We start from the raw sequence: 18,597 nt of genomic DNA, 5'->3' as shown, positions 1-18,597 counted from the left end.
GCATACTTCACATAAGTGGACTTGCTACAACAATGATCTGCATTCGGTTTTACACCCATATTCCAGATTTTCTATGACCGTCATTGTGTTAAGGTGGTATTTGATTTTTCATACAGCACTGTCCAAAAAAAATAACAATGCTGTTGCTGGAAGAACTCAAAAAGGCTTATTTTAGCTCAGTGCAAGGGATCAGCTCAGCATCAGAGGTAATTCTATTTTAGGCTGAAAACCAAATAGTCACCAGTACTGTAACATAGAATATTATGTTTTGCTTCTTCGTGATTTACAACATTGTTATAGGCTTGTCTTGCCTTTAAAATGTTGCATGGTTTGGCTTCTTCTCCACCGAAAAAAAAACAAAACAGATCAGGCAGATTCACCCTGGTAGCCTTTTCAGTCCAAGCTTTTCTCTTTTGGAACATATTTCCTGTGTACGTAAGGAATTGCTCCAGTCACACACACCTACACATTTGCATGTCAACATTTGAATATAAATATATCATGTATTCTTCATTCTGCATTCTCACATTCCATGATATTTAGTCTTCATTGTATTCATTTTACATGCAGCATGGGTCTTTTACAACTAAAAATCTAGTAAAAAAAAAAAAAAGCTAAAATCTTTTTTTGGTGTTTTATTTGGACTTTTTGTATGGTCCCTTAAACCTGCCCAGGGACCATACATTTGCATACAGTGACTGTAAAACAAATATGCTGATTATTGTTTTCTGTCTGTCAACTAAATGTTAAAATAAATTATAAGTACACATTTTGAAGGGGTATTTTTTTCCCATAAATCTGCACACTATGTAACATTCAAATGAAAGTTTCACAAATTAAATATTTAAGCAACCAACTGCCACAGGAAATTTTAAAGGATTCCAAATGTCCAGAATCTGCAGTCTTGTACTGCTGCTTTAAGAAATTAGAATCTTCATGTTTGCAGATGAGCCTCAAATCTAACATTAGAAGCCTCCTGGGAGTTTCGTTGATGCTGTTACAAATGTAACTTTCGTTACAGATTTTCCTTTTTCCTATCGCCTCAAAGATGGAAACATTCCTCGGAGCGGTCAGCAGATTCCTGCATAAGCTGTTGTTTCTGTATTTTTCAGTTTTCTAGCTGCCATCTCAGAATGGAGAGGGGCCCCATTGACAGCTGTGCAGTACCTGTAGACAATGTTTTCCTCACCCTTTAGGGTTAGAAATCCATATCAGGGCTTAGGAGGGTAAATGCACTGCAGACACTTGGAGAGAGGTAACTGGCCTGAACCCTGTATCCTTTGAGTTATAGCAGAATAGTTATGACCTTTCAGGATGTATTTCTGCGTGTGGTGGCTAAGCCAAATACAGCAGGGATGAGTGTCAACCAACAACTGGTTCACAATAAAACAGAAAGTTTGTGAAAAGAAAGTCAGTTTAAAATGTTGGATTTTAAAAGGTGGTTCAACATAAGAATGAATTAATTTTGGGCAGAAACAAAGCATTTATCAATCACTAAATTATTAGCTCCAATTAGGTGCACATGTTGAGAATAACTGCAAGGAAACCTATACTATACTATCCACTATCCGGGTATACATCCATTATACCCGCTTATTCTGAGCAGGGTCGCAGGGGGTGCTGGAGCCTATCCCAGCGTGCATTGGGCGAGAGGCAGGAATACACCCTGGACAGGCCACCAATCTATCGCAGGGCACACACACCATTCACTCACACACTCATACCTAGGGGCAATTTAGCGTCTCCAATCGGCCTACCTGCATGTCTTTATGCTTTCTCGTGCCTTCCTAGTACAGTACATACACCCTCTATATGTTTATCTTCATAATGCATTAGCACATCCCTCAATTACAGGCATCTTTTGAATACCAAATTGCATTGTACGCAGATGGTACTTTCAAGCAGATCTAAAGAATTCTATTTGTCACGATTTGCCAGCTTTTACACCTTCAGAAAAAAGTCTGGTTTCAAGATGAATTAATCAATACTTTAAAATATACAAAAGAAATGGTAATGAGTGATAAGCCATTCCTTCAAAATTGTACTAAATAATGCATTTAAATATTCTGGTATGTGTATCACAGAATGATTATCAAGTAACTATGAGCCTATGACATTGTTTCCGGTCAAGTGGGTAGGGGCTTTTGAAAAAAGATTGGTCCTGAAACATATAAACATAAACATATATTCTGTGCCATGAAACTAGCCAGATTGAGGATCCTTAAACCAATCCAGAGTGCACAAATAAAACAATGTAGACGTGCTGATGAATACTTTATAATTTACTGCAACTTGCATTGCTCACACACACACACACACACACGCACACACATTTCTGCCTACTTGTAAATATTTACATAACGAATGACTTCCTGTGTTGCTGTGTCTGCTGGAATGGGACTGTAAAATGGATGATGCATTCTAGCAAGGCAACTCTATCATGTCTCTCCACCATTTAATCAGAAAGTAACAGGTGTTCCTACTTGTCCTGTTTTAGTATGTACGCATAAGATGTAGTATGATCACTTATTTAAAATGCTGCCGATTTCTCTCCGGGTGGGTCACATAGACCCACTTGTGTCATGTTTGTTTTCCAGTCTTCCTATGTTCTGTCTCCAGCTCTGCCTGATTCAGTACCTCTTACCCAGCCTCATTTGTCCAGGTCCAGACCCTGTAGTGAAGTATCCGATTCGATGCTATCCAAATGGATTTTTAAACTTGCTGGTGTTGAATACAGCAGCAGTTTCCTCTGACCAGCTCAGCTGCAGTGATGCTTCCCCATTGCCTGGGTTATTTTCCCCTACTTTTTACTTTATCGGTTTATTTATGGAATTTATTCCATTAATTGTTTAGGAATCTTCTGTGTTGCTGTGTCCTGAAAAACCATTTAGACATCAGTCATGAAAACCAAACATTAAACATAAGAAAAAAAGAAAAGCATTCTGTCTGACTCTCCTGGATTCACTGTCATACAGAAAAATACGTAAAATGGTGACATTGCACCAATGTCCCCTTCCCTCTTGCTATTTCTCTCTCAGACTCTATCCATCTTTGTCTTTCAGCTTCCCTTTTGTGGGTATCAGCCCGTGTGGTCTCAATTCAGTAGAATGCAGACTGTCAGCATCTGCAGGCCAGTTTTAATACTCAGCTAACTTCAACAAATCTTCCAGGAAGCAGAATGTGGCCAGCCGTTTTTCTTAAACTATTATGTCCCCTAGTGGCAAAAAGTAGTATTTCAAGATGATTTTGATAATTGTTGAGACTGACGCACTGCAATGGCCAAGACGGTTTTCAATGGATTTACATTTTGATGTGCAGATTTACCATGCGTGAAAATCAGTCTGCTTCAGTAATCTAGTGGTCAACGTGTTCTTTTGTATAAAGTGATACCAATCAGCTGCCTGCGATCATGATACAGATTTTGTATAGAACAATTGCTGAAGTGTGTCCATAGACAAACCTGCAATAATGGCAGGCCTGTCTGCACAGATGGGATGGGATGGAAGGGAGAGCAATGTTAATTACCCATGAAAGAGAAAACATTGGACCTAGTGGGCACAAATTGTCAGAGGTGCCTTCCATCTCTTGTGGGTACTCAGTTACCTTATCCTATATAAGCTGCATTCCCATCTGTAACAGGTCTGTCAAGTTCTTCATTCTTCATGGTAATATACTCAAGTTTGGCAGTGCTCACTCTGCACTTAAGCTGTGTCCACTATCTAAATGTCTCAGACTTACTTCTTTTCAAATTTTCACTATGGGAAAGACACATTAAGGAACCACAATGGATTTTATTTCACTTGTACATGTTTCTACTGTATTGCCTTCACAATAGCTTGCTATGTCATGATAATTACTGTCAGACTCAGACACAATGTCTTTTGTGCAGTAGACTTCCTGCAGCTATTTCCTGGAACACTAAACTTGCAGGTGGCAATTGCCTGAATCAAATCATTGAATAGATGTAGTCTCTTTTCCCTTCCCCCAATTTCCCTCTGGGGTTAACAGGATTCTCCAGTGAGTTGCGATGAAGGGGGCAGGTAGCACTTCTGCACAACAACCCCCAAACGGGACATCACAGATGCTTAACGACAGCCCACTGCTGCAAAAAAGACAATGGTGTTTCCCCCGGCGACGACTGTCTCTCTGGGCAATGCCGCACACAGGAGCCATTGGAAACATCATTTGCTGAACTGACACTCTGCTGTGCGCTTCTGTCAAGTAATTTAAGAAGTCCCATTAATTGTTTATGAATAAATGATGGAACATTCAAAGTAGCATTTATCATCATAATAATAAAAACAGTGCAGATTTATGTATTTGGAAGATATGAATATCTGTGGTGCATCTTTGCACCTAAAAAAGCAATAAAAGATATATCACATAGAAACCTGTTTATTTCAGCAAGTAGGCTGAAATAAAGTCTTGTGTAACTTGTACTTGAAACTTGGACGCAAGACAGATCTCCCATGAGCCCATTGACTTCCATTCCTTTTTGGCTTTTTCCTCACAATTTGAACTAGCTCAGTAGCAATTTTGATCACTGTGTCTCCTTAACATTCAATTATTCTGTAATATGGGCACAAAGGTCTACACCTAGTAACATCTGCTACTGACAGCGACAGCCTACTGCTAATTGGCAAGACTGATAACCATAGGAGGAAACACACTTCTGACTTGTCTGACTGTCACTTAAAATATAGTTTTTGTCTGGAATTAAAAAAAAAAAAAAAAAGCATCACACTGCCATTAGCTATCTAAAACTAATTTTAGAACATTTATCTCAGTTATAAAATCAAAATGAACATGACAAGCTGTGTTTGGCCTTTGTGTTCTATTCCTAGTTTTTAAAATAAAAATCTAGAATATTTTCAGGATAAAAAAAAAAATCTGTGTTTTGCTGACGTGTCTGCACTGAACCAATCAAAAATGTACAGCCCCTCCCCCCTTCTATCACGAGTCCACGCTTTCTATTGTGCACTCTGTCAACATGAACTAGGTTGTCTCAGGTTATCTTGAAATACTAGCAAAAAGAACATTTGCTTTATTGTATTTCAAATTTATGACCACAGGAGGGCAGAATTGCCAAGTTTTTGCACATAGTGACTGTGACACTGTCCACTGTGACACTTTTTGTGTCAGCTCTGACTCAAGTGTCTCTTGGGAGTGCCCTTTCACTGTTGTTAATTCCCTATTATCAGAGAGACAGGAGCCAACATGGCTAAAGAGTACCAATGGCTCAGTACCCCATTATTTTGAGAGGAAAATGCAGAGCCAACATGGCCTTACATGCCCCAGTGGCTCAGATCCTTTACAAAGGATGGACAATAGAGAGGGCTTAGGAAGGTTTTGGTCACCGACACACTGTTTATTAGCCTACTAGGGCCATTTTAATTATGTAGGAATGAGAATTGTGCACACTATATATTAAAAAAACATTTTCAGTCAACATTCAACATCATGTTGGTGATTCAGGTTCCATCATAGGGAATCTGGCTATGTAGGAGGATATCAGCCAGGCCTTGACCCCATATCAGAAGCACTGCTCCAGGGCTTACGCATGTGGCATCAGTAACTGCACTGAACATGATGGATGTGCGGGTGTTCCTGTCAATGAGATGGGATGATGAGGGTGGGAGGGGGATGAGGGAGGGAGGGGGAAATGTTATCACAACCCATCAAACTCTGTTCCCACCAGTCTCCTCCATCCCTTGTAAAACACACACACACACGCACGCGCACACATGCGCACGCACGCACACACACACACACACACACACTCACCACTAGATTAAATTAAATGCACTTATACCAATAAAGGTATGTGTAATGCAATCTGTTTTTTAAATCAAGTGAAGTCAATCTACTGCTCATAAGGATCCACCTCATACACAAATGGATTTAAAATACACGGAACAGTAGGTGAGCCTGAACTCTGTGGTACCCAAGCAAGTGAGCGTCCATCCAAAGAATTTGCTTATCTCTGGCAATCCATTTATTTAAAAATATTTTTTTTTTAAACTGAAAGAAATACTAAGAATATCATTTTACTTACTTTATTCAGTGTTTTACGGATAAAGCAATTAACTAATGTATTTGTGTACATTTATTGTCTCCAGTATGTGTGTGGTATCTATTTTTTGTAGAAAATACATTTAATGTAATAATGAACAGGAAAACAACAAACACTGGTCATTTAAAATACTTTTTTGGAGCAAGATCTAGGACAGGAAAAAAAGGTTATTTGAACTACTAACAATAGAACCGACCATGCTATATGTATGGGTTAGAGCGGTGGTTCCAAAACTGTTGGTCTAGGCTCCCCTGGTGGGTTATCTGAGGAGATTTAAAGGATTGTGGGGCAACACATGAAATGAAATTTAAAAAATTTGTTAGTTACACTTGCCATGGATGCTTATATCAGTTAAAGGAAAATTCACACAAAAACAAATGAATTCTATTTTATCATTTGCAGACAACAATATATGTGTAATGCCTTGCTTTATGAAGTGGCGCTCCTCAAAGTTAGACAAATGACTCTAGATACCATACAGTGTAATCTGTATTTGAACAGTGACACAATTTCTTGTTGTTTTGGCTCTGTACTCCTGCACTTCAGATTTGAGATGAAACAATGAATATGAGGTTAAAGTCCAGAGAGTCAGCTTTAATTTGAAGGTTGTTACATCCGTGTAAGGTGATCTTTGTAGGAATTACAGCCCTTTTTATTTATAGTCCCTGTACATCTCATGTGTACATTAGACTTAATGTACACAATTATACATACAAATGTGGTGACCTTTACTGGTGTAAGTGTCATTATAAGGGACAGTAACCTGTGCATGTAAGCACATTTACGTGTTTAGTGCTTTTAGGGAGTCTCCAATCTTAGGATATTTTTTTTATTCATGCTGTTATTTACGAGCAGTGGAACTTCAAAACAAGGAATGCTGGGTCACGGTCCAGTCAACGCAGCTGAACCAGTGTCTAATAAAAGGGAACGACAAGCCATGAAAACGAGATCTTGTTAATGTCATTATATTTGATTAACCTGTATGCTGGTACTCAGCAGACAGCATACCGAGAATTGTTGCTGCGTTATCTTTCCTGTCATCATGGCTTCCCTGACAAAAATGGAGAGTTTGAAATGCCCTTCAGAAACCCTTACACTGGATCACATCTCTGTGGCACTGTTAGACGAGACAGGTTTAGTACACTTTGTGATTTATCTGCAAATCTGAGCTGTCCTGGGCAAGCCATAAAATTGCAGTGAATGGACCAGCCCAAGGAATTTCTCAAACTGCATTTCAGACAGGAATATGAAGGCAGACAGTTAAGATTTGGTCCAAGCTGGTGATTCTGGAACTGCAATGTATAAATCAATCAAACCTCATTTCATATAAAGCACCCCAAGCGGTCATGTTACCTTGGAATGCTTGATGTTGCCTACAGTATTTGTCCTTTGAGATGATCAGTTAGATCCGAAATGCAAAACGTGCACTTTCTGCATCTTTAGCATTAGGCTGTGCTGCAAGCAGTCGACAAATTTTGCAGGAAAGCAGACTGGAGCCTGTTACAGGTGGCTAGGTTAGCAAGATCAGGATCTGAGCTTTAAGACTGAGACTATGCTTTCAAACTTGGTTTGCTTGGAGGATTTCTTTCCAAACCGAGTATGTCTGTCCTTTAAATTTGCTTCATTTGATAGATGTAAATGTTTTTCCAAAACCTGAAAGTGTGTCAAATATCCACTATGTCACATGCTGTGGTAGGGAATAAGTGCAAGGGAATTAAAATAAGTGAGGAAAATAAGGATAAAATGAAAAAATCAAACAGTAACTTGCAGCCTACCACAAGATGGCACTAGTTTTTCAGAAACTCTAATAATTACATGCAATATTCAAAATGCAAACAACATGATTTCACAGGATGTGCAAGTCATATAATTGTACAATGCTTCAATGTTATATATGATGTTGTTGCTGTTGAATGATGTTGTTTCTGTCTTTTACCCTGTCTGTGCACCAAGACAAATTTCATGTTTTTAAAACATGACTAATAAAGTTAACTCTAACTCTAATATATTTGCATGTATAATGAAAATGCTTGCATAAGGGTACAAAACCAAATAAGAGAAATAAGTGTAAAGTAGTTGGTGTTGGATAACTTATTGAGGTGGGCAGGAGGCAGGTTTGGGTGGGGTCCTCACTTGGAGGGTGATGACAGGCCTTGAGATACATTTGTTTTTGAACAGTCGATTTAATTCATGCCCTTCTGTGAAAAAAAAAAAAACCTAGGACAAAAAAGTGAAAAAGCAAGACTATCAGAAAGCAAGCAAATGTTAGTCTGTCCATTGAAATTTTGTCAAATGCTCAGCAGGCCACAACAATGTGGCTGGTGTGCCACACATTTGACATTTCCGTCTCAGAGTCAGATACTACGGGTGTGTACGGGGTCTGACCCCCAGGGGGCAGTGAGCTGAAGAGACCCTGAGGAGCCAGGGGCAGCTTGGCTTCCAGGGACAGACAGCAAGGGGCACAGGAGGAGTAGGAAGCAGGGCCCAGATTCCCTGTTCATTTCATCAGGGGAGTATACAGTGGAAGGCTGTATGAGTATCACTGGCCTAGGGATCAGAGCTACAGCATCTGACCCACCAAGCTCAGACTAGTCTCATCTACGTTTCTTTCCACCTGCTGCCTGAGTGGAGCATATAGGGCTGTCAGTTGATTACAAAATGTGTCCGTTTTTTTTCTCCAATTCATTGCATTGTTATATTAATTGGACTGTTCTTTTTTGTGTGTTTCTTAATCTGGCGTTTGATCTTATAAAATGTTTAAATTCCAAACACAACAGCATTGAATATATAGAATCACGTAGACGCTGTGATTCAGAATGTTTATTTAAATTTGACAAAAGACTGCCTGCTGACAAAATCAGTGCCTTTTAGATCAAGAGTATGTAAACAAGCACTCCAATCCAACAAAATCTTGACTTTTAGAGAGCACCCTACAAGGAAACAAGATTTTATGGGGGGAGGGGGGGAAATCATAGCAGTGGTTTATTTCACTGAGAATTTTATTTTCTCTGGATTTCTTATTTTAAATAATTTCATTCATCTTTGTCTAGATTGCTCTATTCTGAATACACAATACATTTATTACATAAAAATGATTAAAATAATTACAATCATTGTTTAATAATTGGTTGATCTATCCATCTGTTGAGTATTGGTAGTTTAAATCAGGGGTGCACAACAAAAGCTGAAAAAATTTTTTTCCAACTGCTCTTAATTATTAAATCAGTTCAACCATATCTTGTATCAGTTGTATAAGCACCGGCTACAGCCACTGACTGCAAGTGTATCCTCAAAGATTTAATTGTGCAGAAGTGTATATAGAGCTGTCAAAACTAAAACAAAGGTAGATGGTTGAAAGAAAAACCAACATGCAGACCGGCCCTCCAGGACCAGAGTTGTGCACCCCTGGTTTAAATCATTAGTTGAATAATTACTCCAATAAATATTATCTTTGTTGATATGGGGGCTATAATATTGTTAAAATAAAGACCAAAAATCCAAACAAATGTTTACTTCCTTGAGTACACAATACTTATGTATTTTTAATCAAAGTATGTAACAAAGTGGGTCACTGAAGCACTCCAGCCCTCCAGGAGTGGTCATGTACATCAAAATCTTGCTTTGTTGATTTCATCTATGATTAACTTAATCGTTTAGACTTCGAAATAATAAAAACGTTTATGATATAAGTGAAGATACATCATTCATCCATTTTTAGGTTTTACTTGGTTGATAATATCAACACAAAAGGAAAAACTTTTCTTAAGTGCTGAACATTTATTCACATACAAACACAGAGCTCAACCTTCCCTCTTGGGAACCACACCAGTTGTATATTTCTGTACTTCTACCACCATCACAATAATTGTTCTCAAACTAAAACCAGGTGCACTTTCACCCCCTATCCTAGCACTAACGCAGACGATTCAATTATTCAAGGTGACTCGAAGAAAATGGTTAGATGCGTGCTTATCAGGTGTTTTATTGTTGAGCTGGAACAAAAGGGTGCACCAGCATTGATGCTGTTCAGATAATTACTGGACACCCCTATGCTAGAGAAACACTAGAAGACCAGGAAAAGTAGAGGGAGAAATCAGCAGTGAGGCGCAGTAACAGATATTGGCCAGAGAGGGTGCTCTTCATCCAAAAGCAGGGATTCAGGGATTCAGTGTTCAGTGTCCAGGGAAAAATGAGGCAGTGGAAGTTTTGTCTGTGCTTAAACATTTGTTTTTAAGGAGTACCCATCATGAATTCTAATTTCTTATTTAAATCCTGCCACTCCTGATCCAATAAAATGTAAATGTAAAATGGCCAAATTTTTTATTAGTTATACAAGGCTGTTCTTAGATCAGCTCTTTGCACTGGCTGGAGGTTGAACTTCCTGTTCAATGGCTAACAATGCCAATAAATCAACAACATCCATCTCTGCAAAGCTGGCCAATATGTAAATTACAGGGAAGAAGCCATTCTTGACCAAATTAAATGCTGTACGAATATTTCACAAAGGATTTAAGTGATACTTCAAATGTGATAAAAGCTTGAAACAACATATGTGAACTCTATATAGCCAGTCAGTGTTTTAAATTAATGACTAAAATGCTGAAACACAACAAAAACCAGAAGGTATCCAGATTCTGACATTACAGATTTAGAGACTTGCACCATTGGGCCAACAAGCTCTTCAACTGGCCCTAACCTGTATGAACTCTTTTGACTGCTTCCAGTTGAATTTGAATGCCTATAGTGACATCTCGAGGAAGACAGGCAAAGCCCACAGGAGCAAGGGGGCTTATGGGAGATTGAGTTTGGAAAAGTAAAAAAAAAAAAAGTATGACTCTTGTAGGTGGTATTCCAGTGGGTTTAAAATAGTTGCACAAACAGTTATAAAAGATAATAGCCAATGTCAAATTAACATTCAACAGTTTCGGGAAATTCTAAATGTTTACTACATTATCATCATAAACAAGTAACCGTACCTGATAAACCTGAGTCCTGAGTGGTGCATTACTAATATACATGCATTGCATCTGTAAAATAGCCAGCTTTGTACACGGATTACGTAAATATTATAAACTGTGTAATCCTTCCAGAAAAACAATGTTTTCCACGCAGACATATATGAAGACTACTGCTGGGTACAACAGTTTAAATGTTCATCACCATCACCATGCTGTAATCAGGTGAGATTATCAGTCATTCACATAATCTTTCCATTCATTGCTCGCCATGCAGACCTTAATCTTGCAAAAGACTGCGATTACACCACTGAAAATCTCTTCCATCCCTCGGGAATACTAGACCTTTTGACCGTTTTTGCTGTTGTTTAACCAAATGTGGAAAAATGCTTAGCAAGTTATCATTTCGCGATATTTAGTGTAATAAAGTATTGACTGTTGCACATACACATTTCGTAACATTGCGTGCACAAAAAGTTTTTACCAATTTACCAACCCCCAGGAAAGGATCAGTTCAGTGCACCTTCACGGTTTGCTCCAGGAACTCACACAAATCTCACCTTTCTTTCTCGCTTAATCAAAGGTAGTTTAGTACGGTGTCCTACTCCTGATTGGATAACACAGGGCAGAGACCGTGGTCACGTGACTGTGTTTCCAGCGCCAGGACGCCATTTTGGTGGAAAGTTTGGAATTTCTGATACATGGGAAAAGGAGGGGGCGAGCGCATGAGAAGTTTGACTCTAGGAAAAACAATCAGTCAGAAAGGGGAACTACGAGGGAAAACTCTTGGCGGAAGTAACGGAATACAGCACGAATGCACAGATTGAATTTTGTATTATTAACCTCAAACGGGATTTGCTTTTTTGGTGGTCTTTACATTTGCACCGCTAGAGTTAAGGGCAGTTTCCAGACCTATGTGCTGGCATATGCTGGTTTCTAGTCATGCAGTACTCAGCCGTGATTCGTGCTGGTTGAACATATAGTTTGCAACAGTTTCGTATGGAATTTGAGGTGTCCAAACACTAACTACGTGTCTCCTTTGGTTGCAAAATCGAATATCGCATGTGTCTGTTGTAGCGGCGTGTCCTGTTTGCCGCTGTCAGGTCTATGCAGTGCTGATACTGGCTGCTTGTGAAAGGGTGGTGGTGTTGTAGTAGGGGCGAGCTGGACGCCGGGATTCAGGTCAGTGTTTTCTTCACATCTATGTAACGGACGTGATCCGTAGTCAAGAGAAAGCAATATCCGACCTGCATATAGAAGGTAACAGAAACTGCCTTAAAGGACGTCTGAAAACCAAGGGGAGGATTTTTCCTATTTAACTTCACTACCAATTCAGCTAATAAGGTAGTGACAAACAACTGTTTGCTTAACGTTACTTGTCAGCTAGCTACACCTGGAGAGCTAGCCTAAACATGCCAGTAAGGAAGAAAGGTGAGTGCCGTGTTCACGCTTATTTGTCATAATAGGTTTTGGTTTAACGAACGTTAGTTTGCACGTAGGCTAACGTGAGGTTAAAGTGGATCAGTAGTTGGCCATCTAAGTTAATAACGTTACCCTGTCCAGCTTGTTCAGTGGTTGTTGCAACTACATTATCTCGCTAGCAAGCTATATTTAACAGGATATTCTCAGATCGGACAATTTACTGATCAATAAATGGGTGGCGGGGCATCTTGTTAACCTCAGCTAAACGATCTTTGATAAAGTGCATATGACTACATGCGTGCATATCTGAATAATGAAGTACAGTTAACTATAGCTAGGTATCATAATACAGGAATAAGGTACTATGCTGTATGGCTATCGTAGACAATTACAAGCTCAGGTTTTTATTGGAGCTAACTGCAGTCTGAAATCACACACACATGTACATACTTTATGCGTGTATATATATATATATATATATGTGTGTATATATGCATATATGTGTATATATATATTATTATGTGTGTGTATGTATGTACGTATATATATATATATATATATAGTTAAAAAAATGCTTTATAATTTGTTGTATGACTGGATCTTATGGGTTGGCATGTGATAACTTACTTAATGTATCTTAGATGCTCAGCGGGCACTGATTATCCTGGAGGAATATCGAACGAAACTCGGACAAACAGAGGATGGACAACTCAGACATTCGATTGAGAGGGTCATCGACATCTTCCAGAGCGACCTCTTCCAGGCACTCATAGGTATAGTATTTTTCCGATGCAGCCTCTCGCTTTTCTCATTACAGTTCCAAAGGTTGGCAAGAGCTTGGGTTAAACAGCTGCCACTTCCAGAGCGGAATTGTCCAGATCATAACTTCCAGTGATTAGGCATGTATGCAATCTCAGTGTACAACTCGCTCTGGGTTATTTACAACCTATTCCTATTTTCCAATTAGCAGAGTTTGACAGTTAATAGTATCTCATGTGTGTTTTAATATCAGAAGTTTCCCTTGTGTGGGCTTTAACTTCATGGTCATTTGAACTAGAAGAGATATTTGAGCATCATTTTGTGTACATAATCAGTATTATATCCAAAAAAAAAAAGGTTTCTGGTGGTACCATACACTGTTTCACTTAACTTTATAATTGAGAGTTTTGCTTTCTACTTCTCCTCTCACCTGTGGAGGAATGAGCATTTGTTTAGTTGGCTTTTGAACATGTATCCAGATAATGCTTTGGTGTATTTACACATTGTTCAGGTAATGGTGAAAGTCTCTGGGAAAGTCTCTCTTTGGCCCTAGAGACGCTGTACTTGTATCTTTGCTAAGCTTTAAATAATCAAATGGTCAGTCAACTTTGTCATTGAGAACTAGGTCAGCTAATTAATTCTGACCCAGTTTTCACCTGAGGTTTTGTTCTTGCCTCTGCGTGTTGGCTCATTCACTGTTTCAGGGGTGAAGTAGGTAATGAGCCAAAGGAGCTGTGATGAGATAAAGAGTAAATCTACACGTCCCTTCATAGTTCATTTAAGAGGAGTCTTGAATAAAGAACTGCCTGTCTTTCAGTCAGCGATGAAAGAGGCAGGCTGATGCTCAGGAGGTGCGCCCGCTGGGAGTTTTAAAATACTCTGCGGGCCCCTTTGTGGCTCTGTTTCCCTTTTTGCTATTTGGAGACCGAAGCTACGTTTCTCAGCCCTTTAGCCGCGGACGTTCTAGGCATGTCCAGCTAAAGCGCTAGCCTGTTGTGCAGTCATGCGGTCCATGGCCTGGGACTGTATCCCAACTGTGTGTGGGCGTCCTGTGGCGTGATGCATGACACGTGCCATTGCGTGTCTCAGGGATGAAGGGTCTCATTCGACAGGGTGATGCCTGCCTTTTCATGCCTTTTGTGAGTCCTCTGTTCAGTTGGGTCAAGTGAACTGCTGGAGTGACACATATTATGATATTCCCCAGATTTCTCTTTTTTTTAACTGTTCCCTATGAACTCCTCAGCAGTTGCTTTCCAAGGTTTGGGCGGCACTCAGAAGTCTGCCATTGCTATCTCTATTTTCAAAATATCTGCCCTTATTTAGTCTCTGAGTGTCATTTGGAAAGCCTGTGGCAGTGTAATAAAATTAAATGTCCTTAAGTGCTCTGTTGCTCTACGACTAAGGTACTTCCACTATCTAGATCATGAGTTTGGGTCCTTTAGTTGTTCAAGAAAAGAATTTTTTAATCTGGTAGCTTAGGAGTGTCCACCCCACAAGGCAGGAGCCAACTTGACATGCTAGTCATGGGAATCGGAGCAGTAGGAATGTGGAACATCTCGTTTTTGTATCCACAAAACTTGGTTGCTTTTTGCGAAGGTGTCTCTCGCTGTCTGAATTTGGTAGTTTCTTGAACCACAACTGTGCTTAATTCAAAAAAGAGTTTTTATCCAGTGTTATGTTCCAGTACCAACAAGTTCATATTTTTCAATCATATGTATATTTTTGGTGTTTGATGGTTGCACTTGGTCCAACTTGCGGCCAACGTGGCATTTAGGAAGAAAAACAAGACGTCTAATCCTATAATTGTTTTGTATTATGGGCTTGAGTCTTTACCTCATAAAATGTTGGTGATTTTTTTATCAGTGTGCCTTGAGTCTGGTACGCACTGCAAAACTTTTGAAAATTGGCCCTGGTGACATGTCATGACATGTAATACTGTACAATTGTTGGCGGCAGTGACACACCACACAAGTTTGAAATATGGAACCTCCGCCTCAACTCCCATTTCCCATAGAACAGTGTAAATTGGGGGGGGGGGGTGGACTTTCCATCTCAGAATTGAAGAATTTTCAGGGACTCCCTCAGTTTACTTTTCTCTTCAGATGAGGTGTTTTGCAGGTTGCTTCAAATGTTCTAAAAAATGTGGGGTGACCTGTGGAATGCAATTTTTTTCCATTTCACAATGTTTTGGATCAGATGTAAGAAACATAGCAAACACTGGAGGGTAATTGTGTAGTGCTTTCCTGGCCCTCTACCCTGTTCATATGTATTGAACTTTAGTGAAAAAACAATCGGTTATGAAGAGAGTATAAAAGTAGTAGTGGATGACCAGCAGTGGTGAATTATACAGCCTGCGGATTGTTTTTCCTCCTTTAAGCTTAGTTAATCTGATGTCGTGGTTACTACTTGTTCTCAGTGATGGGATAGAACCTGAGCTCCAAACGGGTAATGAATAAGCTGATATAAATGGATGTATGAAACATAATCTTGTAATCTCTGATATTGGGTGGAAAACTGCTACAGTTTACAAATCTGATGAAATGATCTCATACACAGTGGTTACTTATGGCACTTTACATGGGGATAACAGGGATTTTTTAGGTTCATGTGAAAGAGTGGATGATTTCACACCTGTAAAATGGAATCATTTAGAGATAGGTTGATTAAGGTGATTTTTGTGTGTTTAGTTCAGTTTAGGCCATGTGTTTCATGCGGGTTTTTCGCAAGTCTGCAAACGAACAGGCCTGAATAAATGGTCCTATGCGTAGGTGAAATCTGCCGCCCATCCAAGACTGGGATACACCTGTGTTTTGACAGTGAAAAGTGGTCCTTATTTTGTTCAGCCAGTGGTGACATTTTTTTCCATCAGATGTTTTCTAACGTATTTTCAAAGCAGGCAGACCTGCTTTCTACATCTCTGCTTTTTCTTAATCACGGTTGCAGCTTAAACTATATGTCTGCATTCTCTGGTAATGAAAGACAGTAGAGTTGTGGCGGAGTTTCCCCCTGGAAGATAGTTGGATAGGTGGAGGGGGAAGTGCCTCAGGGTAAGCAGTGGCGGTATCAGGAGGTGAGCCGTGGTAATCACATGGTATAGCCTACACCTGACCTGGTGAAAACACGACTGCATAATGCCAGTTCTGTTACACAGCATGCGCTTATTGAATGGTTCAACATAAGCTTATGTATGACTATATGCACACGTGGAGATGTGAGGTTTTATTAATTTTTCTCTGGTGTTTGCAGAGCTGCTCATGAATTAAGCAGAAGCACAGCACCCTCTCTGTTAATACCTGCGGGAAACCATGAGGCTGCCTGTAAATATATTTCAGTTGGTATAATTGATGATTTTCAGGATACGTCTGAGACGGGAAAGACTTCTGCTCATTTTGTTCAGGCTCCTTGGTAATATGTGGCCCAGCAGTTCATATGGAAGACTGAAGGATGAGCAGCGACCCACCTGAAATGAGAAATACCTGTTAAGGGGTATGTGAAAGTCAATTTTGCAGGATCCTGTGTTTCAATCTGCAGTATTTATGTATTTATTTATCAGTCATGTGAAGCCGGAACGTAAAGTGCTTAGTCAAACGAACTTCCAATATTAAAAACATATCAGAACAAGATATGCAGTAATGGCTGTATACAGATAATAAAACCAATTACTACAATGTACACATTGATCAACTGCCAGCCTGAACCAGCAGTTTGATTTAAAGTAATAGCGATGGTTGGTGATAAAGACAGTTTGGTCTAGTCTTTGAAAGTTTCCGTTGCGAACTCCACTGTCAGATTTCACTGTGACACAGCGCCAACAGTGAATAATAATAATAATAATAATAATAATAATAATAACAATAACAATAATTAATGCATCAAATGTTCAAACCGTGAATTGTAGTCCGGAATGCTTCACTATAAAAATAAGTGTGTGATATAACTTAAAAAGGATATTTAAAAGAAGATAGACATGGTCATTTCAAGATAAAAATAAGTGGAATGGAAAAAATAAAACACAAGTAAAGATATGAGTAAAAACAACATTAGAAAATCCATATAAACGTGAATGGGCCAAATGCATTTTTAAATATGTGCTTTTAGATGACTTTAAAAAAAAAAAAACTGGTGGTGCCACTGATTTCTTGAGGCAATGTATTCCACAGTCTATGTTCTACATTTTTCTGAAGTTTGACTCTTGGCACATTGAACAAGTTGACATGGGATGATCTTAAATTTTTTATGTGCTGATAACTAGTCAGAAATGTATGATGGTGCTCAACCATTGAGTGCTTATATAAAAGAGTATTGCAATCGATTCTGAAATGCACAGGGACCCAATGTAGTCCAGCATGAGCCAGCATTGTGTACAAGCTACTTTAGGGTTACTTGAATTGTATTTTCCACAAACTCCCTAATTAGATTGGCGGCCTGTCCAGGAAGTATTCCTGCCTCTTGCCCAATGCATGCTGGGATAGGCTCCAGCACCCCCCGTGACCCTGCCGATGATAAGCGGGTATAGATAATGGATGGATGGATGGATAAATTCCCTAATGCCCCAATACCAGCCATAGTAATGCCGTCAAGTCTTCAGGAATGTCTCCAACTCTGCAAATATGTAAACTATCCTAGGGGTAAACTAGGGGCGACATAGCTCAGGAGGTAAGACCGATTGTCTGGCAGTCGGAGGGTTGCCGGTTCAAACCCCGCCCTGGGCGTGTCGAAGTGTCCTTGAGCAAGACACCTAACCCCTAACTCCTAACTGCTCTGGCGAATGAGAGGCATCAATTGTAAAGCGCTTTGGATAAAAGCGCTATATAAATGCAGTCCATTTACCATTTATCCTTAGTGTTACATATAAAACGGCCTGAGCCAATCAACCGCATTCACTAAAACCCCATAATCTGAACTATCGCTTTAAGATGAATCCTTTTTTATTTTTGTTAACGGCGCTCTTCTCTGATTTTATGGGTGGGATGTCAGCCAGCACCATCCCGAGGGCACACTGATTCTCAGCATTTCCAAAATATTGTATTGAGACTTTATGTCTTTATGCGGAACTCTGTGGTGCAGCCCCAGTAGACTGACTGCCTCTGCTTCTTGTGCTTTATCCCGACTCTTTAAAAAATGTGAAAAAGTAAACCAATGAACATCAGGCATTTGTGCATAGAAATCTCTTGTCCAGCTCTCTTCACGCTGGAGGTACCAGGAAGCCTGGCTATGTGATAGCGCATTAATTTGTGCTGCTGCCTCTAGATCACAGTCTGTAATTTCTGTAGCTTAAAGGCAATCCTAGAAAGGCTGAATGGTCTCCTCTTGGCTGTAAATGTTCTCATGTTCTAAGTTAAGAACAAAACTTCTAAGAAAAACTTACATTTGCCAAGGCTAAAACGT

General features: G+C 39.5%; 1 protein-coding gene across 14 annotated transcripts in view; it reads left to right on the top strand.

Moving 5' to 3' along the window:
• Positions 1–11,704: 11,704 nt before the first annotated feature.
• Positions 11,705–18,597, top strand: part of dlg1l (discs, large (Drosophila) homolog 1, like) — a 158,460-nt gene continuing 151,567 nt past the window's right edge. For 6 of the 14 annotated variants that reach the window (XM_035421079.1, XM_035421078.1, XM_035421081.1 and 3 more), the window contains exons 1-2: positions 11,705–12,459; positions 13,092–13,223. In XM_035421079.1, coding sequence (XP_035276970.1) covers positions 12,441–12,459; positions 13,092–13,223 — 151 coding nt within the window. In that variant the 5' untranslated portion in view covers positions 11,705–12,440. The remainder of the gene's footprint in view (positions 12,460–13,091; positions 13,224–18,597) is intronic. The other 8 variants (XM_035421091.1, XM_035421089.1, XM_035421088.1 and 5 more) reach the window with 3 other exon arrangements.

The sequence above is a fragment of the Anguilla anguilla genome, chromosome 6, assembly GCF_013347855.1.
Source record: "Anguilla anguilla isolate fAngAng1 chromosome 6, fAngAng1.pri, whole genome shotgun sequence".
NCBI classification, from domain to species: Eukaryota; Metazoa; Chordata; class Actinopteri; order Anguilliformes; family Anguillidae; genus Anguilla; species Anguilla anguilla.
This window is presented reverse-complemented; position numbering and strand designations above follow the sequence as displayed.